Source organism: Bos mutus, unplaced genomic scaffold (genome assembly GCF_027580195.1).
Source record: "Bos mutus isolate GX-2022 unplaced genomic scaffold, NWIPB_WYAK_1.1 CTG216, whole genome shotgun sequence".
NCBI lineage: Eukaryota > Metazoa > Chordata > Mammalia > Artiodactyla > Bovidae > Bos > Bos mutus.
Genome location: NW_027219617.1, coordinates 154,113 through 177,053, shown reverse-complemented (window position 1 = coordinate 177,053; position 22,941 = coordinate 154,113). Strand labels below are relative to the sequence as shown.

Sequence of the window (22,941 nt, the reverse complement as noted above, 5' to 3'; positions counted from 1 at the left end):
AATTGACCATATGCTTTTCTGTTGAGATTTGCAAGAGATGTTTACTGGTTCCTCAAGTCTTGGTGTAAAAAATGAAAATGTTTTTTTATATTCAATAAAAATGTGAGCCATAGGGATATTTAAGAAAAAGAGAGCAAATTAAGAGTAATTTCAAAATTTCTGCTTTAACTTCTCTATTAAAAGAGAATTAGAGATAGATTGTAAAATATTCTTTCCTTCTTTTGTCAGTGACACTCATTTTGCTTTTGATAAATCCATAGTGCAGGGGAAAATTTAGCTATTATTCCTTCATTCAACTCCCTCTTCACCATGCATTTACCCAATATTTCTATCCAATGTTTGCTTTACCACAGGTAAGTAAAAATGGGGAAAAAAATGAGGTTAAGGTCCTATGGAAAAGCCAATTTCATCAAAGTAACATATATAAATAATCTGAAAAAGCAGCAGTAAGACTGGAGAAAAACTTCTTACTCTACAATCATCAAACTGTGGATTTAATGTTCTTTTCATTGCCCATTTTGAACCTATGAACACTGAAACTTTGGCAGTGTACATTAACATATCAGTATGCTTAAAATAATGCCTAGCCAAGATTAAAAATCAACAAGTGTTAGTTCCTGGATCTCTCTCTCTCTCTCTCTCTCTCTCTCTCTCTCTCTCTCTCTCTCTCTCTCTTTCTCTCTCTCTTTTAATGATCTACAAAATTTCTTAATTTTCTTTCACACTTTACAACAGGTAAATGTATGTATGTATACATTTACCCTCTGAATGTATATAAACAATCACTTTCTTGGCAGCATGAACAGCCTAAATCACTCTCCTCTTCAACAAACTCCTGATGGCATTTTTCACCTCTGTGTTTCTCACTGTGTAAATGATGGGATTTAACATGGGAGTGAGGATTGCAAAGAACATAGCCACAAATTTGTCCACAGGGTAGGTGACCACAGGACGCATATAGGTGAATATACAGGGACCAAAAAGAGCACCACTACCGTGAAATGGGAGCCACATATAGAGAGGGCTTTGTGCCGTGCTTCAGAGCTGTGGGATTTCAGAGAGTGCAGGATGACTGTGTAGGAGATGAGGAGCATGATAAAAAACACTAAGCACATTCCTGCAGTGTTAGCTGCCACCATGATGCCAAGCCTGTAGGTGTCACTGCAGGCGAGTTCCAGCAGTGAGAAGAAATCACACATGAAGTGATCAATGACGTTGGGACCACAGAAGGTCAAGTTAACAATGAAAAGAATCTGCACGGTGGCATGCACGATGCCCCGAGCCAGGCCACCACCACCAGGAGCTGGCAGAGCCCCTGTCTCATGATGGTCGTGTAGTGCAGAGGCTTGAAGATGGCCACATAGCGGTCATAGGATATGGAAATGAGAAGAATGATCTCTGAACCTCCCATTATGTGTTCCAGAAAGATTTGAATCAGGCAGCCACTCCAGGAGATGGTTTTCCTCTGGTACAGCAGGTCAGTTATCAGTTTGGGGGTGGTGACAGAGGTGAAGATGCCATCTATGAAGGACAAATGAATGAGAAAGAAGTACATGGGAGCTGAAAGTGTGGGGCTGAGGGAGATGGTGATGACAATGAGCAGGTTGGCCAGCACAGTAAATAGGAAAATGAGCAAAAAAACAATAAACAGCATTTTCTGCAAATGTGGATTCTGTGTGAGCCCCAAGAGAGCAAATTCAGTCACGTTGTTGGGAGGTGTGAGGACATCCATTTAGGAAGTAATACGTTCCTATGTCCTGAATTATCTACAAATAAGTTTAAAAATAATGATATCCATTAACCACGAAATTAATTTGATCTGAATTTCTTACAACAAAGAAAGAATGATTATTTTACTGTGGAGCATGTCCTTGTCACTTTTGTCTCAGTTCTTGTTTCAAGCCTTTTTAAATTTTTTTTCCAAGATAATTTCCATCTCTACAGACACCTAGTGCCTGTCACCTGTTAAACACCCATAGAGCAATGTTTGGTGTGTAATGTATTGAGAAATCAGTGTTCTGTCTACACGAAATCTAGATTCTTCTATTATTTCAGCTCAAAGCGATTCTGCAAAGTCATCTCAGTGCCTCATGAGCCCTTCTCTCTGTCCTTCAGCTTACAAATAATAATTCTCAGATGTATCTTGTAAGTTGAGAAGTTCTATACACAGATAAGAGTTATTTTCTATTCCATGTGAATTTACATTTGAACTGTCACCTCTTACTGTGGAAAGAAATATACCATCAACAAGTATGTATTGCAAGCAGGGAACATAGGGAAACACATATGTCACTGATGACACTATGCTTGGAACCATTCAAAACACAAAAGTTTTCAGCACTGTTTCCGCTCTTACCATGTGCCCTGCATGCTAAGTCACTTCTGTTGTGTCTAACTCTTTGTGACTGTATGGACTATAGCTTGCCAGGCTCCTCTGTCCATGGGATTCTCCAGGCAAGAATACTAGAATGGGTTGACATGCCCTTCTCCAGGAGATCTTCCCAGCTCAGGGACTGAACCCATATCTCTTATGTCTTCTGAATTGGCAGGAGGGTTCTTTATCACTAGCACCACTTGGGGCTCTTACCATAGAATCTGCTACCATGGCTTCAGTGTCTGAAACCTATTAGGTGATGAGCAAATGTGTTGGATAAGTTGCCATTCACCATAGGCAAATAGGGCTTCCTTGGTGGCTTAGCTGGTAAAGGATCTCCCTGAAATGCAGAAGACCTGGGTTCAATCCTGGGTCAGGAGGATCCTCTAGAGGAGAAAATGACAACCCCTCTAGTATTCTTGCCTGGAGAATCCCATGGACAGAAGAGCCTGGTGGTCTATAGTCATGGGGCTGTAAAGAATGGGACATGACTGAGAGACTAACATGCATGGGGAAATTATGACTGCTTCCCATGACCATAAACCTAGAAGGATTCCAAGTGTTCTTTTCTTCCTGCTGGAGAGTGAAAAAGTTGGCTTAAAAGCTCAATATTCAGAAACTAAGATCATGGCATCCGGTCCCATCACTTCAAGGCAAATATATGGGGAAACAGTGGAAACAGTGGCTGACTTTATTTTGGGGGCTCAAAATCTCTGCAGATGGTGATTGCAGCCATGAAATTAAAAGACTTTCCTTGGAAGGAAAGTTATGACCAACCTAGACAGTATATTAAAAAGCCACGACATTACTTTTTGCCAACAAAGGTCCATCTAGTCAAGGATATGATTTTTCCAGTATTCATGTATGGATGTGAGAACTGGACTATAAAAAGAAAGCTGAGCGCTGAAGAATTGATGCTTTTGAATTGTGGTGCTGGAGAAGACTCTTGAGAGTCCCTTGGACTGCAAGGAGATCCAGTCAGTCCATTCTAAAGGAGATCAGTCCTGGATGTTCACTGGAAGGACTGATGTTGAAGGTGAAGCTCAATACTTTGGCCACATTACGTGAAGAGCTGACTCATTGGAAAAGACTGATGCTGGGAAAGATTGAGGCAGGAGGAGAAGGGGACGACAGAGGATGAGTTGGTCGGATGGCATCACTGACTCAATGGACATGAGTTTGGGTAAACTCCGGGAGATAGTGATGGACAGGGAGGCCTGGCGTGCTGCAGTTCATGGGGTTGCAAAGAATCAGACATGATTGAGCACCTGAACTGAAATGAACTGATAAGAAACAGAAATAAACATTTGAAAGGAAGGTGAACTCCTGAAATTTAGTTTCTGACACATTGTATCATGTTAGTATGAAAATTTTAATTGCCTATAGGAAATAATATTTCCTGGATTAATTTATTTTCAAGATAGTGTGTTCATTATTTGATACTTCTATTTTTCAAAATTCTATTATGATATAATTTAATATAATCATATTCAGTAAATTTACAACTTCTATAGACTTGGATATAAAAGCTCTTTTAGGCGTGTTCAGTACACAAGGATCTTTCAAGCAAAGGAAATCCTTATTTTCAAAGTTCTAAAAAAATAAAATAATGTATGGAAGAAAAGAAATAATATATTGCTAGATAAGATAGATAAAGAACTACACATATATTATTGTATACAGAGGCTAACACAAACGTATAAAGTATTTACTTAAGAAGTGGGAAAAAAGTGAAAGTGAAAGTTGTTCAGTCGTGTCTGACTCTTTGCAACCCCATGGACTATACAGTCCATTGAATTCTCTAGGCCATACCTATGCAGTCCACGGAATGCTCCAGGCCAGAATACCGGGTAGCCTTTCCCTTCTCGAGGGATCTTCCCAACCCAGGGATCGAACAGGTCTCCTGCATTGCAGGCAGATTCTTTACCATCTGAGCCACAAGGGATACTGGAGCCCAAGAATACTGGAGTGGGTAACATATCCCTTCTCCAGCGGACCTTCCTGACCCAGGAATCAACCGTGGTCTCCTGCATTCCAGGCAGATTCCTTACCAACTGAGGTTTCAGGAGTATCTATTTACAAGCTCACATGTTCAACAAATATTTCTTGGAACAAAACAGTGTATATAAACATACGTTTTCCCACATACTGTCACGAGGTGTTTCTCTGTTCATTACACTTGCTGTCTGAGGTTCATTACCAAATAGCCGCAGTTCATCCATCCATGATATGCTGACCTTCTCACTCCTTTGTGTTTCTGCTACATGATTCCTACGCCTCCTTCTCCCATCTTACTATAGGGTCAGTCATCCATCCTTCCTGGTTACAGTCTACTGGATAACTAATGGGATGGGAAACTTGCCAGAAATTTTGCAAAGAAAAGACAAGAGAAAACATAAATATAATAAATGTATTCTGTGAAAATATATTTTTGTTTTCAAAAACAAATGGATGAATATCTTCATTTTTTAGTTATCCAAGATGAAGAATTCATACCTGTGTGGAAACAAAGTGCAATGGCTTCACCTTATTTCCTTATTCTAAAGTGAGACCCACAACAGAGCAAAAAAAGTTATAGAGTAAAGAAGCAAGAGTTAGATGTTATTAATAAGGTTTAGAAATAATGACAAAAAAATAACTTTTTGACTTTTATTTGGTTCAACAATACTCTTTCTAGGAAGACACTCTAATGGAAAATATTTTTAACAGATAAAAATAGTTGTTTACAGTTATATTCTACACAAATTTTCAGAGCTGTGGGAAACGAGAATGAAATAGAATGTTCAACAGTGGAGAAATGGATAATTAAAATATAGTGTGTCTCTTTGATTAATATATAGGTTTTATTTTATTTTATTTAACTTTACAATATTGTATTGGTTTTGCCATATATCAAAATGAATCTGCCACAGGTATACATGTGTTCCCCATCCTGAACCCTCCTCCTCCTCCCTCCACATACCATCCCTCTGGGTTGTCCCAGTGCACCAGCCCCAAGCATCCAGTATCGTGCATCAAACCTGGACTGGCGACTCGTTTCATATATGATATTATACATAATGTTCATTGCTGCAGCACTGTTTATAATATATAGGTTTTAAAAGATATTTTTAAAACTTATGCAGTATCATTGAAACATACATGAGTTGTAACATAAATGGAGAAAAATTTTGATGCAAATTTGAATTGCATAATTATTCTAATTTAATTCTAACTGTATTATTATTCTAATGTAAATATGTCATAAGAAATAAGGACTCAAAATATTTTTACTTATAAATTGATAGTATTATTTGAGTCTATCTTTCTTAATGTTTTGTAAGCTGAAAAAGTGATTTAAATGTCATATCAGTGTGGATGAGTGGTGATTATAAGATTTTTAAGGTCCATTTATACCTGAGAGTCTCTAATTATGAGATTTCTTGGGGAAAAATAAAAAAATACTTACCTATGAACTTGACATAGGTTCTTGGCCAGGGCCCCAAGCAGTTGTTAGTACACCAAGAAAGAAGTAAAATAGTAAGATTTCAAAATTCCAACTAGCTCAGCTACAAAAAGTATCTTTGTTGACTTAAAAGTGGTGCTTTTGGATCGCCTTAAAAGTACTACCACATGTCTTGCATAGAGGTGAATTCTATAAAGTTTCTTAGCTATGACTAATAGGATCTCAGAGGTATTGCATCATCATTAGTAGATCTTGCCAATAACACAATTATTTCATATAAGTTAACTGAACAGTAGAGAACTTGTATGTCTCTCATCTTTAATTTTTAACTTCTACATGAAGTCTATATGTAGACAAACTACTAAGACTAGAGAAAAAAAAGTTGATCACCTGTGAAATTAGGTATTGGAAAACAGTTGAGTTTATTATGAAGCTTTAATATTATATAAAATAAGCATTCAGGTAGACAATCATCTGATTTTAATTTTTATTAAAATAATTTGTTTTGATTGATCTACATTTATCCAAATAATAATTTTTAAATATTTTTTTTCAGATGTACATTAACTAATAATCATGAATCCTATTATACTATTGGAACTTCACACCAGGTGAAGTTTTCACACCAGTACTTCTCAAAATAGTTGTTTTGGATAATTCTGGAATTAGATTAACAAGATGTTAATGAAAATAGTTTCCTTATTCAATTATATCTAAAGATGATTAAAGCATCTATTTCAGTCATTTACATTTAATTGTATTAATCCATATGGTATAGAGAAATAAGCAATGCTATTCACAATTCATAGCAAAAGAAATATAAGACAAAGAATAAGAATGCATTTTCCAAGGGGAATTTAGAAACCAGAGCACTAAATCTCAGGCCAGAATACTTATATTAAATTATTGTTCTATAACTAAAGCAGAATGAACTGTTTGATATCACCAACTGTAAGCCCACTACAAACATCCATAAACAGAAACATCGATGTATGGAATTATTTTATAAATATATTTAAATCAATTAAACTCATAAATATTCTTATGTAGAGTAATACTTACGGTGTTCAAATATAATTGCATTAAGAAGAAGAAAATAAATTGTACATAATTCTCATTGGTTCCAGAGAAAGTGTCACTGTGAACAACATGTGTCATGAAAGAAAAGAGTTTAATAAAACTGAAACCACGTGACAAAACCTAGTTTGAAAGGACACTCCAATATTACAGTGCTATAATAATATTTGTGATAGCAGGTATAAAAGCCTGAAGGAGGATTTGAAACTATCTAAAGAACTGTGGAAAATTCTGAAAGAGATGGGAATTCCAGACCACCTGACCTTCCTCTTGAGAAATTTGTATGCAGGTCAGGAAGCAACAGTTAGAACTGGACATGGAACAACAGACTGGTGCCAAATAGGAAAAGGAGTACGTCAAGGCTGTATATTGTCACCCTGTTTATTTAACTTGTATGCAGGGTACATCATGAGAAACGCTGGACTGGAAGAAGCACAAGCTGGAATCAAGATTGCCAAGAGGAATATCAATAACCTCAGATATGCAGATGACAACACCCTTATGGCAGAAAGTGAAGAGGAACTAAAAAGCCTCTTGAAGAAAGTGAAAGTGGAGAGTGAAAAATATGGCTTAAAGCTCAACATTAAGAAAACTGAAGATCATGGCATCCGGTCCCATCACTTCATGGGAAATACATGGGGAAACAGTGGAAACAGTGTCAGACTTTATTTTTCTGGGCTCCAAAATCACTGCAGATGGTGACTGCAGCCATGAAATTTAAAGACACTTACTCCTTGGAAGGAAAGTTATGACCAACCTAGATAGCATATTGAAAAGCAGAGACATTACTTTGCCAACAAAAGTCCGTCTAGTCAAGGCTATGGTTTTTCCTGTGGTCATGTATGGATATGAGAGTTGAACTGTGAAGAAGGCTGAGAGCCAAAGAATTGATGCTTTTGAACTGTGGTGTTGGAGAAGACTCTTGAGAGTCCCTTGGACTGCAAGGAGATCCAACCAGTCCATTCTGAAGGAGATCAGCCCTGGCATTTCTTTGGAAGGAATGATGCTAAAGCTGAAACTCCAGTACTTTGGCCACCTCATGCGAAGAGTTGACTCATTGGAAAAGACTCTGATGCTGGGAGGGATTGGGGACAAGAGGAGAAGTGGACGACAGATGGCTGGATGACATCACTGACTCGATGGACGTGAGTCTCAGTGAACTTCGGGGGTTGCTGATGGACAGGGAGGCCTGGCCTGCTGTGATTCATGGGGTGGCAAAGAGTCAGACACGACTGAGTGACTGATCTGAACTGGTCTGATCTGATCTGAAAGAACTCCATGTGATAAGGATTTTGCTGAAGTGCCATCTTTAAAATATCTTGAACTTGTCTTTCAACTCTGGAATGAAAAGTAGAGTCAGATCAGAGAATTAGCATGTATGGACAAAATCATCACTCCTAAAGCTCATAAAAGATTGAAATCCATTCAGAATAATCCATTGAGTGGTCATCCAGCCTCTATTTAAATAGTTACGGTCTGGTTAGAGAGATTGTTTTTGAATCCCTACACGTCTCTAGTCTAGCTCCTCAAACCCTAGAGTAGCATAAAAAGAAGAGAGTGTAGTTAGGTCTAAATCAGTGAAGGTTTTTGTGTAAAGAATTATTCAAAAGTGGAGTTCTTGGAGCTATACCAGGAAATCCTACTGCTATTATGCTCAGTTGCTCAATCATGTTTGTCTCTTTGCAACCCCATGGACTGTAGCCCAGCAGGTTCCTCTGTCCTTGGGATTCTTCAGGCAAGAATCCTGGAGCGAGTTGCCATTTCCTATTCCAGGGGATCTTCTCAACTCAAGGATAGAACCTGTATCTCCCACATTGGCAGGCAGATTCTTTACACTGAGCCACTTTGGAAACCCATTTTGGAGAACAGTTGATCAATAATATTGTAAAAGTTCCAGGTGTTCAGCAAAGTGATTCAATTATACATATACATGTATCTATTATTTTTTCAGATTCTTTATCCATTTAGGTTGTTACCTTACATTGACCAGTGTTCCCTTTGCTGTACAGTAGGTCTTTGTTGGTTATTTGTGTGGGAGGAGTTGACTGAAGCTTATTTAGTGCTCTGCCTGAGAACTATGTTATTGTAAAAAGATATGCAATACTTCTTTTGACTCAACTGAAAAGAAAGAGTTTGAAACTATAAAAAGGTTTGCTGTTGTTTTTATTCAGTCACTAACTAGTATCTGGTTTTTTGTGACCCCATGGACTGCAAAAAGCCAGGCCTCCCTGTCCTTCACTATCTCCTGGAGTTTGCTCAAACTCATGGAGTCAGTAATGCTATCTAACCACCTCATCCTCCGCTGCCCCATTCTCCTCTTGCCTTCAATATATCCCAGTGTCAGGGTCTTTTCCAATGAGTTGGCTTTTCACCCCAGGTGGCCAAAGTATTGGAGCTTCAACCCCATTCACCAACAGTCAGTTATTTAAAGACTTACTGAGCACGGTCCTGCCCACCAGAGCAAGATCAAGTTTTCCCCACAGCCAATCCCTCCCTTAAGGAAGCCTGCACAATCCTCTTATACTCATCCATCAGAGGGCAGACAGAAGAAGTAATAACTATAATTTCACAGCCTCCAGAATGAAAACCACAGTCACAGAACGTTAACAAAATGATCACATAGATCACAGGCTTGTGCAACTCAGTGAAGCTATGAGCCATGCCATGCAGGACTATCAAAGATGGACAGGTCATGGTGGAGAGTTCTGACAAACGTGGTCCACTGAAAAGGGATGGCAAAGAACTTCAGTATCCTTGCTTGAGAACCCCATGAACATTATTAAAAGAGTTGTGGTTTTCTCAGTCACTAAGTCATGTCCGACTCTGTGACCCCATGGACTGAAGTATGCCAGGCTTCCCTGTCCTTCACTATCTCCTGGAGTTTGATCAAACTCATGTCCATTGAGCCAACCATGCCATCCAACCACATTATTCTCTGTCACACCTTTTTCTTCCTACCCTCAATCTTCCCCCGCATCAATGTCTTTTCCAATGAATTGACTCTTCATATCAAATGGCAAAAGTACTGGAGCTTCAGCTTCAGGATCAGTCCTTTCAATGAATATTCAGGGTCGATTTCCTTTAGCATTGACTTGTTTGCTCTTCTTGCTGTCCAAGGGGATCTCAAGAGTGTTGAGTTCAGTTCAGTTCAGCTCAATCACACAGTCGTGTCTGACTCTTTGAGACCCCATGAATCGTAGCATGCCAGGCCTCCTTGTCCATCATCAACTCCTGGAGTTCACTCAGACTCATGTCCATCGAGTCAGTGATGCCATCCAGCCATCTCATCCTCTGTCGTCCCCTTCTTCTCCTGCCTCCAATCACCCCTCCCCCCCGCCCAGCATCAGAGTCTTTTCCAATGAGTCAACTCTTCGCATGAGGTGGCCAAAGTACTGGAGTTTCAGCTTTAGCATCATTCCTTCCAAAGAAATGCCAGGGCTGATCTCCTTCAGAATGGACTGGTTGGATCTCCTTGCAGTCCAAGGGACTCTCAAGAGTCCTCTCCAACAACACAGTTCAAAAGCATCAATTCTTTGGTGCTCAGCTTTCTTTACAGCCCAACTCTCATATCCATACATGACCACTGGAAAAACCATAGCCTTGACTAGACAGACCTTTGTTGGTAAAGTAATATCTCTGCTTTTCAATATGCTATCTAGATTGGTCATAACTTTCCTTCCAAGGAGTAAGTGTCTTTTAATTTCAAGGCTTCAGTCACCATCTGCAGTGATTCTGGAGCACCCCCCCCCCAAAAAAAAATAAAATAAAGTCTGACACTGCTTCCATTGTTACCCCATCTATTTCCCATGAAGTGATGGGACCAGATGCCATGATCTTCGTTTTCTGAATGTTGAGCTTGAAGCCAACTTTTTCACTCTCCTCTTTTACCTTCATCAAAAGGCTTTTTAGTTCCTCTTCACTTTCTGCCATAAGGGTGTTGTCATCTGCATATCTGAGGTTATTGATATTTCACCCAGCAATCTTGATTCCAGCTTCTGATTCTTCCAGCCCAGCGTTTCTCATGATGTACCCTGCATGTAAGTTAAATAAGCAGGGTGACAATATACAGCCTTGGCATACTCCTTTTTCTATTTGGAACCAGTTTGTTATTCCATGTCCAGTTCTAACTGTTGTTTCCTGACCTGCATATAGGTTTCTCAAGAGGTAGGTCAGGTGGTCTGGTATTCCCATCTCTTTCAGAATTTTCCATAGTTTATTGTGTTTCACACAGTCAAAGGCTTTGGTATAGTCAATAGAGCAGAAATAGATGTTTTTCTGAAGCTCTCTTGGTTTTTTGATGATCCAGCAGATGTTGGCAATTTGGTCTCTGGTTCCTCTGCCTTTTCTAAAACCAGCTTGAACATCTGGAAGTTTATGGTTCATGCATTGCTGAAGCCTGACTTGGATAATTTTGAGCATTACTTTACTATCATGTGAGATGAGTCCAATTGTGCAGTAGTTTGAGCATTCTTTGGCATTGCCTTTCTTTGGGATTGGAATGAAAACTGACCTTTTCCAGTCCTGTGGCCACTGCTGAGTTTTCCAAATTTGCTGGTTATCCAGCACCAAAAATTGAAAGCATCAATTCTTTCACACTCAGCCTTCTTTATGGTCCACTTGGCTCAGATGGTAAAGAATCTGCCTGATATTCAAGAGACCTGGGTTCAATCCCTGAGCCAGGAAGATCCCCTGGAGAAAACAATGACTACACATGCTAGTATTCTTGCCTAGAGAATTCCAAAGACAAAGGAACCTGGTGGGATACACTCCATGGGGTTGCAAAGAATGGGACATGACTGAGTGAATAACACTTACTTATTAATAATGTAGAATGACTTTTCAGAAACATTATGGGTTTCTCCCACTTTCTTAAAGTTTACCTTAGCCACCTGACTTTTATGAAGACCAACACTGGTAATTGTTTCACTTATTAAAAAAAAATAATAATAATCCAAAGTGGACTTTGTTTTCCCCCCAAAAAGAAATCCATCTTACTAAGATTTGTTAGTTTTTTTAAAGTATTTTTTAAATTTTCTTTTATTGGAAATTAGTTAATTTGCAACACATTGTTAGTGTTCAGATGCAGAGCAAAGTGATTTGATTGTGTGTGTGTGTGTGTGTGTGTGTGTGTGTGTGTACATATATTCTACTGTGGCTCATGAGGAGATCATGAACTCTTTATTGCCAAATTCAGACTTAAATGGAATAAAGTAGGGAAAACCACTAGACCATTCAGGTATGATCTAAATCAAATCCCTTGTGATTACACAGTGGAAGTGAGAGATAGATTTAAGGGACTATATCTGATAGACAGAGTGCCTGATGAACTACGGATGGAGGTTCACGACATTATACAGGAGACAGGGATCAAGACCATCCCAAATAAAAAGAAATGCAAAAAAAGCAAAATGGCTGTCTGAAGAGGCCTTAAAAAATAGCTGTGAAAAGAAGAGAAATGAAAAGCAAAGGAGAAAAGGAAAGATATACCCATTTGAATGCAGAGTTCCAAAGAATAACAAGGAGAGATAAGAAAGCCTTCCTCAGAGATCAGTGCAAAGAAATAGAGGAAAATAGTAGAATGGGAAAGACTAGAGATCTCTTCCAAAACTTAGAGATACCAAGGGAACATTTCATGCAAAAATGGGCTCAAAAAGGACAGAAATATTATGGGATTAACAGAAGCAGAAGATATTAAGAGGAGGTGGCAAGAATATACAGAAGAACTGTACAAAAAAAGATCTTCACGACCCAGATAATCATGAGGGTGTGATCACTCACCTAAAGCCAGACATCCTGGAACGTGAAGTCAAGTGGGCGTTAGGAAGCATCACTATGAACAAAGCTAGTGGAGGTGTCGGAATTCCAGTTGAGCTACTTCAATTCCTAAAAGATGATGCTGTCAAAGTGCTGCACTCAACATGCCAGCATTTTGGAAAACTCAGCAGTGGCCACAGGACTGGAAAAGGTCAGTTTTCCTTCCAATCCCAAAGAAAGGCAATGCCAAAGAATGCTCGAACTAATGCACAATTGCACTCATCTCACACACTAGCAAAGTAATGCTCAAAATTCTCTAAGCAGGCTTCAGCAATATGTGAACCATGAATTTCCAGATGTTCAAGCTGAATTTAGAAAAGGCAGTGGAACCAGAGATCAAATTGCCAACATCCACTGGATCATCGAAAAACCAAGAGAGTTCCAGAAAAACATCTACTTTTGCTTTATTGACTATGCCAACGCCTTTGACTGTGTGGATCACAATAAATTCTGGAAAGAGATGGGAATACCAGACCACCTGATATGCCTCTTGAGAAATTTGTATGAAGGTCAGGAAGCAACAGTTAGAACTGGACATGGAGTAACAGACTTGTTCCAAATAGGAAAACGAGTACATCCAGGTTGTATATTGTCACCCTGCTTATTTAACTTATACGCAGAGTACATCATGAGAAACGCTGAGCTGGAAGAAGCAGAAGCTGGAATCAAGATTACTGGGGGAAATATCCATAACCTCAGATATGCAGATGACACCACCCTATGGCAGAACGTAAAGAAGAGCTAAAGAGCCTCTTGATGAAAGTGAAAGAGGAGAGTGAAAATGTTGGCTTAAAGCTCAACATTCAGAAAACTAAGATCGTGGCATCCGGCCCCATCACTTCATGGCAAATTGATGAGGAAACAGTGGAAACAGTGTCAGTCTTTATTTTTTTGGACTCCGAAATCAATGCAGATGGTGACTGCAGCCATGAAATTAAAAGACGCTTACTCCTTGGAAGGCAAGTTATGACCAACTTAGACAGCATATTCAAAAGCAGAGATATTTCTTTGCCAACAAAGGTTGATCTATTCAAGGCTATGATTTTTCCAGTGGTCATGTATGGATGTGAGAGTTGGACTATAAAGAAAGCTGAGCACCGAAGAATTTATCTTTTGACCTGTGGTGTTGGAGAAGACTCTTGAGAATCCCTTGGACTGCAAGGAGATCCAACTAGTCCATCCAAAGGGAAATCAGTCTTGGGTGTTCACTGGAAGGACTGATACTGAAGCTCCAATACTTAGGCCAACTGATGCAAAGAGCTGACTCATTTAAAAAGACTCTGATGCTGGAAAAGATTGAGGGCTGAAAGAGAAAGGGATGACAGTGGATGAGATGGTTGGATGGCATCACCGACTCACTGGACATGAGTTTGAGTAAACTCTGGGAGTTGATGATGGACAGGGAGGCCAGGAGTGCTGCAGTCCATGGGGTCACAGAGAGTCAGACACGACTGAGCTACTGAACTGAACTGAATGGATTCTATTTGAGATCCTTTTCCATTACAGGTTACCTTTAACATACTAATGGTGTTCTTTTGTAAAACTGAAATGACATAACTTCAACTTTCAATAAAGGAATAAACTTCTACTGCTAAAATACATTGCTATATGTGAGACATGGCTCTTGCTTTACAATATTAATCTGATTTCTGTCATACATCAACATGAATTACCCATAGGCTGGAAGTTTGTAATGTAACTTTATTCTAGTATAACAGTTCCTCAGATCTGAGGCAAATAAATTAGTAAACCTCTCTTGGCTTCAAATTGTTTCTCTGTAAAATGGGGATAATGATACTGGTATCACTTTAGTATCAGTTTAGTATGTGGATAAATCAACTGAAAAGATTGCCTGACAGATAAAAAAGGGGTTCTTAAAATATGAATACATGTATCATACATATAGGGCAATATCATTGCATACTAATCATGTGACTTTCTTCTGAGATTTGTAGAATATTTTTACTGTTGTTCCAAATGATTCCTCAAACTTGGTATTGAGGAATGGAAAAATTTCTCCTGTACTTAAGGAAATTGTGAGCTATGGAGACATTTTGGAAAAGAGACAAAATTGAGTAATTTGAAAATGTTTGCTTTTTTTTTCTCTTAGGAAGAAAATTACATTGTGAATTATTCTTTCTTCCTTTTGTTGGTGTCACTCATTTTGCTTTTGGCATATTCATAGTGCAGAAAAAAATACTGGTTGTTATTCCTTCACTCAACTGTCCCTTTCCCATGTATCTACCTAAGAATTTCTATTCCTTGTTTGATTTACAACAGGCTAAAGCAAAAGGAAAAGTTCTGAGATCAAGGTCCTATAAAAACTTCATCAAAGTAACATACATGAAAAAATATGAAAAAAATAACCGTAAGAATCCGGAGGAAAACTTACTCTACAAATATCAAACTAAAGGGTTTACAGTTGTTCTTTCCATTGTCATAAACATAGAGACATTATCAAAAACCATTAAAATTACCAAAATGCCTACCCATATTCAATAACCAACAAATGCTGTTGCTGCTGCTGCTGCTAAGTTGCTTCAGTCATGTCCAACTCTGTGCGACCCCATAGATGGCAGCCCACTGGGCTCTGCCATCCTTGGGATCTCCAGGCAAGAACAGTGGAGTGGGTTGCCATTTCCTTCTCCAATGCATGAAAGTGAAAAGTGAAAGTGAAGTCACTCAGTTGCGTCCTACTTTTAGCAACCCCATGGACTGCAACCTACCAGGCTCCTCCATCCATGGGATTTTCCAGGCAAGAGTACTGGAGTGGGGTGCCATTTCCTTCTCTGAAGATGTGTCTAGCCAATACTAAATTATCAACATATATTAGTTTCAGAGCCTTTTTTTTTCTGTCAATATTCTGCTAAGTGTTTTAGTTTCTATAATAATTTACAATAGGCTCAAGGTTATCAATGCATATAAATCATCCTCTAATTGGCATCATGAACAGCTACATTACTCTCCTCTTCAACAAACTCCTCACAGCATTTTTCACCTCTGTGTTTCTCACTGTGTAAATGATCGGATTTAACATGGGAGTGAGGATTGCAAAAAACACACTCACCAACTTGTCTTCAGGGTAACTGATCACCAGACAGGTATAGGTGAAAATACAAGGGATAAAATAGAGCACCACTACTGTAAAGTGGGAGCCACATGTACAGAGGGTGTTGCACCATCCTTCAGAACCTTGGGATTTCAGGGAGCTCAGGATGACTATGTAGGAGATGAGCAGCATTAAAAACATAAGTCAGCACATGCCGCCACTGTTAGTGGCCACTACCATTCCCAGCCTAGAAGTGTTGCTGCAGGCAATTTCCAACAGTGAAAAGAAATCACACATGAAGTGGTTAATGATATTGGGGCCACAGAAGGTCAAGTCCACAGTAAATAACATCTGCACGGTGGCATGCAGAAACACCCCAATCCAGGCCACCACCACCAGGAGCTGGCAGAGGCCCTGTCGCATGATGGCCATGTAGTGCGGAGGCTTGCAGATGGCCACGTAGTGGTCATAGGCCATGACAGTGAGGACGATGACCTGTGATGCTCCCAGGAAGTGCTTCAGAAAGAGTTGAGCAGGCAGCCAGCCCAGGAGATGGTTCTCCTCTGGTGCAGCAAGTCAGTGATCATTTTGGGGGTGGTGACAGAGGTGAAGATGCCGTCTATGAAGGACAAGTGAGTGAGAAAGAAGTACATGGGATCAGAAAGTGTGGGACTGAGGGAGATGGTGATGATAATGAACAGGTTGGCCAGCACAGTGAAAAGGAACATGAACAAAAAGACAATGAAGAGTATTTTCTTCAAGTGTGGATTCTGCATGAGTCCCAAGAGAACAAATTCAGTCACATTGTTGGGAGCCATGAGATTCATTTACGAACTCCCACCTTCCTGGGGCCTGAATTGCCTACAAAGATAAAGAATGATACTTGTTAATGAGGAAAGAGTTATTGTCTGAATGTCTTAGAACAAAAACAGAGCAGTTACAATGACTGTGTAGCATGTCCTTGGTACTTTTGCCCTGTAGTTGTTTTAATGTGTTTTTTTTTTTTTTTAATTCTTCCTCCATGATGCTTTCTACCTCTTCAGACATCTAGTCTCTCTCACCTGTAAACATCTATTGGTTAACTTTTAATTTACCAAGAAAACATTGGGCTATCTACATGGGATCTGGATTTTTCTCCTGGCTCCAATTCCACGTGAATCTGATAAGTCATCTTAGTGCTCTGTACTTCTGAGCCTTCCTTTTAGTCAATTTACAAATTGCAACTCTCAGATTTATCCTGTAAGCCTAGAGTTACCCCTCAGATGTAAGAGTTATTCCCTCTTCTATTAGAATTTGCATCTGAACCCTCTGCTCTTACTGTGGAAAGACATCATCAATAAATATCTATCATAAGCAGGCATTTTAAGGATTATATATATACATACATACATACACATATATAAAAGTCTTTGGCAACTCATCCTCTCTGGTACTTATCAGAACACATATAGCATTCAATTGTGTTTCCTCACTTATCATAGTACCTGGCATAATATCTGTAGTTCTTGAAACCTATTAGATGATGACTAAATGCTTGGTGAATTGCCATTTTCCATGGATAAGTATACAACTGCTTGTCCTAACCATAAACTTAGGAGAAATTTAAGTATTCTCATTCTCCTGCTATGTTTATCATTACTTGATGAGAAACAAGCTTTTGAAAGGAAGCTGCATTCCAATTTAATAATTTCTGATACTCTTTCTGGGGTTAATGTGAAAATATTCTTGCCTCTAAGAAAGAGAATCTTACTGAGTCATTTTACTTTGAAGATGATTATGGCATTTATTAATTGATGTTTTATCCTTTAAAACTTTTATCCACATACAATTTAACATTGTTATATTGTTGTAAAAATATAAAGTAAATTACAGATTCAGTAGACATGGATAAAAAACTCTTGCATAGGTGTTCAATACATAAGAATCTGTTAGGGAAAATAAATCCTTATTTTCAAAGTTTTAAAATGAAAATTTCAATGTGGAAAACTAACTGAAATAGCTTGCCAGGTAAGATAAAGAGATAGATAATGCACTATACAAATATACATATATACACAGAGTAACACAAGTATATCAAATCTGTTGCATACTGATGAATACTTATTACAAGTTAATTCATGGCTTATTGAGTGCAGCACTTTCACAGGATCATCATTATTAAATTAGGAGTATGATTAAGATTTGGTTATATTTCTGCATTTATATTTTGTTGATTTATTTTTATAAATCTGGCTTCCTTACATTTAATACTTATAACTCTGAATCACCATTCTACTTCAGTGTTAACATGCCAAGCAATATCAAAAAATAATATATGCAAGGTACATTGTAACTATAAAACTAAGATAGATACTTCAAAATTAATATAGGCTGTGGGGAGCTGGCGGGAGGACCTCCACCCGTGGCAAAGGTCATGAGGAAGGAGGCTCGACATACGCAAAGACGGGATCGAGCCTCAGGAGTCCCCCTGGAAATTATCAAGCATCTACCCCCATAACCAGAGCCTGCCTACTTTACTACTTTGTGCTCTCACCTACACCTCTGACTTCACAGGGGGCTGTCCCCCACCACCTCTTTCAGAGAAGGAGTTAACTTAGAGCTCCAGTTAATAAAAACTCCTGGGTGTGACAAGAGTGTTTCAACCTACAAACTCCTCTGAAGGTTCTCTAGCCTGCCTGACAGGCTTGTCTGGCCACATGTGATTGCTCACAGCCTCCCAACCGTGAGAGGCACGAGATGCTTTACACCTTCTAAAAACAGATTCTTTAGAGAAGTTAGAAAACTATTAGTATAAGTATAATGGGCTGATTAGAAATTGTATTGGTGAAGAGTTTTTCATTTGTTGAGCCAATGTTCGCTGCTAAGTCTCCACATCCCCTGCCCTTACACACATTAATGAATATATAGAAGAAATAAGTATTAACCTTTGATATAAATCACGTTAGACCTTAGGCTAAGTAAATTCTTTCCTTAATTAAAACCCACTACACCCTCACCCTATAGGAATGTAACTTTATCTGGTACCTTTGGAAGGTGGAGTCTGTTTTAAGAATAATCACCCCTGGAGAAATAAGTGTCCTGGTTGACTGACCGCTGTCACAAGGAGAGGGTCATAAATTGTCAGCAGGCCCCCTGGCCAGAAGATGATGTAACACCCCTAAGACCTCTGTATACATTTGTATGAAGCACCTGACTTTGATAAAAGTCAGGACTGCTGACCCCACATGACTTTTGCATAATATCTCAGTGCATAAAAGTAGACCATGGAAAATAAAGAATTGGGATCAGTTTCTCGAAATACTGGTCTCCCCATGTGGCTCTCTCTCTCAAACTCTGGCTGAAGTTTCCATCTGGAGTGCAGAGCCCGCCATGCTTACTAATTATGCCTGGGCTTCTAAGACCCCACCGGGGAGGCCTCAGTGTCTCCTCTCCTTCGGGAGAACAGAAGGACGCCTGCAGCCTATGTAAGTGGTGCAAGCTTCTTATCTTGAAGTTTTATTGGTTTCCTGCATAAACCAAGCTACTCAGCTTCTTTTCTCCACTGAATTTTCCTACTGAGCTATCCTCATTCTGTTACTCTTTACATCTCTAATTAATATCTAATTGGAGCTATTGTATCTTGATCCTCGCCAACGCCGTCCCCGCTTCAAACTCCCTGGATCAGCTGGGACTGGACCTCGGCAATAGGCTGTCTTTGTGTGCAGAGGAGTTAACAAAATTTCAATGCCATATTGCTATTATTTTTCTGAAAAAATGTAAAGAATCCTATTAAAAAGATTATATTATTTGAGAGAAACTTGAGAAAACCTTACACCAACTAAAATAAATCTACAGTATAAACTATACCTTAATTCATATATAACACATAAATTTATATAGTCTTATAGAGATACTTTACACCTCTAAACTGTACATGTTTTCATAAGAAAATGTGACAATCTTAAAAATGTATTTGAAACAAAGTATATACTTTGAACTAGGAAATTATGAAAATCCTTAAAAGTGTATTTTGATCATTGGAAGTGTTCACATAATAAATGATTTCATCATGGCCAAGGCATTAACCCTGAGTAGTAATTTAATATTTCTTTGAGCCCCCTTTTTTTGGGTGGGGGCAAGAATACTGGAGTGGGTTGCCATTCCCTTTTCCAGGAGATCTTCCCGACCCAGGGATTGAACCCGGGTCTCCTGCACTCTAGGCAGACACTTTACCGTCTGAGCCACCTAAATAATCACACAAGACTTTCCTGTTAAAAGCAATTATTTATTGAAAATAGGTGATACATTTTCCTGATGTATCATTTTCTTTTTGTGGTCCACAGCTTTTTCATGGCATTTTTCATCTCACCGTTTCTCAGAGTATAGATGAGTGGGTTCAACATAGGGGTGATAATGCTGTAAAACAGAGTCAAGGATTTATCAACGGACAAGGTAGAAGGAGGTCTCATATACATAAAAATGCAGGGCACAAAGAAGAGGACCACCACAGTAATATGGGAGCCACAGGTGGACAAGGCTTTGCGCCTCCCTACCTGACCATGATTCTTCAGGGAGCACAGAATGACCCCATAGGAGATGAGTAAGAGAGAAAAGATGATCACACATATTGCCCCATCATTGGTAAGCACTGTAATGACAGTAACCTGGGTGTCAGTGCAAGCAAGTTTTAACAAGGGGTACATGTCACACATAAAGTGGTCAATGATATTGGGGCCACAGAAGGGAAGATTGTAGACAAAGAGAGGATGAAATATACCATGTAAAAACCCACCAATCCAGGTCAACAACAGCAACAGAACACACACTCTCTTATTCATGATGGTCAAATAATGCAAGGGTTTGCAGATGGCAACATAGCGGTCGTAGGCCATGACCACCAGGAGGAATATATCAGCACCGCCAAAAAAGTGCCATATAAAAAGCTGGGTCATGCAAGCTTGGAAGGAAATGGTTTTCCTTCCATACACCAAGTCTATAATCATATTTGGTGTGACTGTAGTAGAATAAATAGCATCCATAAATGATAAGCAGCCAAGAAAGAAGTACATAGGGGTATCCAGGATTGAACTGACCACCACAGTCAGGACAATAAGTAAGTTGCCCACCATGGTCACAATATAGATGAACAAGAACATGACAAATAATATTTTCTGGCCCTGGATGCTTTGAGTGAGCCCCAAAAGGACAAATTCAGTTACATTGTTCCTTTGTTCCATAGGTGCTTCTGCCTGTATTATTTCAGAGTTCAGGTCAAAATTACCTGTAAATATAATTGTTATTAGTGAATCCTGAAGTCTTAAGATAGTTTACTCATATATTCACTCAATGAGGATTATAGTTTATTATGATTCAATACTTCCAGATATTGTAATAGAATGCTGAGTAATACATTGCCCTGCACCTCAAAAATCTTAAAGAGCAGCAAGTAATTAAAATACATATGTGAGAAAAGAACACATTATTAAGTAAATGAGTTGCTACAATCTCCTTCCATTTGGAAGTTGATAAAATTATACATTTAATTAATATGTTATATAAAAAATAAATGTTGATTAAAGTTTTAATAAAAAAGTAAAGCAATTTAAAAAATTGCTTCTATTTATTAGGGAGATGATTTCCTCAATTCTAGCAGAGGACGAATCTTAGCCAATCATTGGAATTTCAGATATATACATTTGAGAATTTCAGATTTCTTTTAAGGATTTAGGAAAAGATACAGTAGCACCAACTGACAAAATAAACTGGAAAAAGATTCACATTGTATGGAATAAACATATATTTAATAAATAAAACATAATTATCTCTAAGCAGTTTGCAAGTAAAAGTGTAAATAAAAATGTAAACATATATTTAAAGGAATAATGCATCTAAGTGGCCAACAAACATAAAGGAATTCTGAAACTTACTTGTGAACAGAAAAGTAGGATTTGAAGTAATATCTTGCTGGCTGCAGTATTATCTTGAGTTTTGAAATGCCACTGAATCAAGGTCTACAGATGCTACATCATCTTTTAAGCAGTTTAACAAACAATGAGGAACATAGTAATTGAACCATCATCAGGTTTACAGATATCTTTTCATGAAGATATCCTCAAATAGTTACACTTGAATTTAATTTCTAAGAAAACTTCATGTTAGAGAAAGAAATTTAGTCCAGAACATTAGAAAGTGAAAATATTTAAAAAAGAATATTACAAAACAGAATTGATTGTCACATATTTTAGTAATCACAACTAAACTAAATTTCTAACATGACTTATTATGAAAATCACCAAATAAAACTCTTACTAGTCTAAATTCTCACAACACCAATATATTCTTGAAAATAGAAAACCTAGTGCAGACCTTGTATACAAACAGTCATTGGGTTACCTGCATAAGAAGACAGCCATTCGATCCCTGTTCTGAGCTCTGATATTTTCTCCTTTTTGTCATAACTGATGCCAACTCTGTGAACACAAAAAGCCACATTCATGCATCATCACTCTACCTTGTACTGTTTTCATGTGGTCAATTCTTTCCATGTTTGCAAGAAATCAACTCATCTCAGTCATTCAGAAAAAGATTACCTTTCACAGTGCTTGGCTCTTCAAAATGATGGTGAATGTCCTGTTACCCAAAGTACTTGATTGTTGAACAGAGACCCAAAATATTTGCTCTTGGCAGAATTTGTGCCAAACACCAACAAATGTGAAATCAACATTTTTATTAGAGAGAAAACTAGAAATGATTTACAAATAGTTTAAATAAAAATTCTGCTGTACAATATTTTATACCAATCAAAGTGAAATAGTGAAATAATCTGAATAGCATATCAATTCTTAATCAATTTTAAAGTACTCTCTTCATTGTTGAACTTTGGGTTTTCTGAAGAATGGAGAATAATTTCATAATACATACATCGTTATGATTTGAGCCCACTATTTAAATTCTCAAAAGTCTGTCATGTGAGGTGAGGAAAAAAGCCTATAAATACCTTATCTACATTTGAAATAGGGCACATATTATTGAGTTATTCAACTAGTGCATCTCCAAGGATAAGTCTTGTCTAATTAAATTAATTGGGACCTTAAACATGATTTTGATGGTGCACTCTTTACCTCCAGAGATGCCACCAGTATAATCAGCATGTAGAACAAGACTTAGAGAGCCCTGTCCTCTTGAGGAAAAGCTATAAAAAGC

At 38.3% G+C, this 22,941-nt stretch overlaps 1 protein-coding gene and 2 pseudogenes across 1 annotated transcript; all 3 read right to left on the bottom strand.

The window, feature by feature from the left end:
* Positions 1–807: 807 nt before the first annotated feature.
* Positions 808–1,732, bottom strand: LOC138986850 (olfactory receptor 4C13-like; annotated as a pseudogene).
* Positions 1,733–15,663: 13,931 nt separating this feature from the next.
* LOC106701444 (olfactory receptor 4C3D-like) lies at positions 15,664–16,586 on the bottom strand (annotated as a pseudogene).
* Positions 16,587–20,057: 3,471 nt separating this feature from the next.
* On the bottom strand, positions 20,058–20,975 carry LOC102281763 (putative olfactory receptor 4A4). Its single transcript, XM_005888749.1, has one exon. The coding sequence runs from the start codon at positions 20,973–20,975 to the stop codon at positions 20,058–20,060; it is 918 nt and encodes a 305-aa protein (XP_005888811.1).
* Between the last annotated feature and the right edge of the window lie 1,966 nt (positions 20,976–22,941).

What these genes read in the sequence shown, in the direction of transcription:
- LOC102281763 (XM_005888749.1), bottom strand. Translation starts at nt 20,975, where the DNA reads ATGGAACAAAGGAACAATGTAACTGAATTTGTCCTTTTGGGGCTCACT.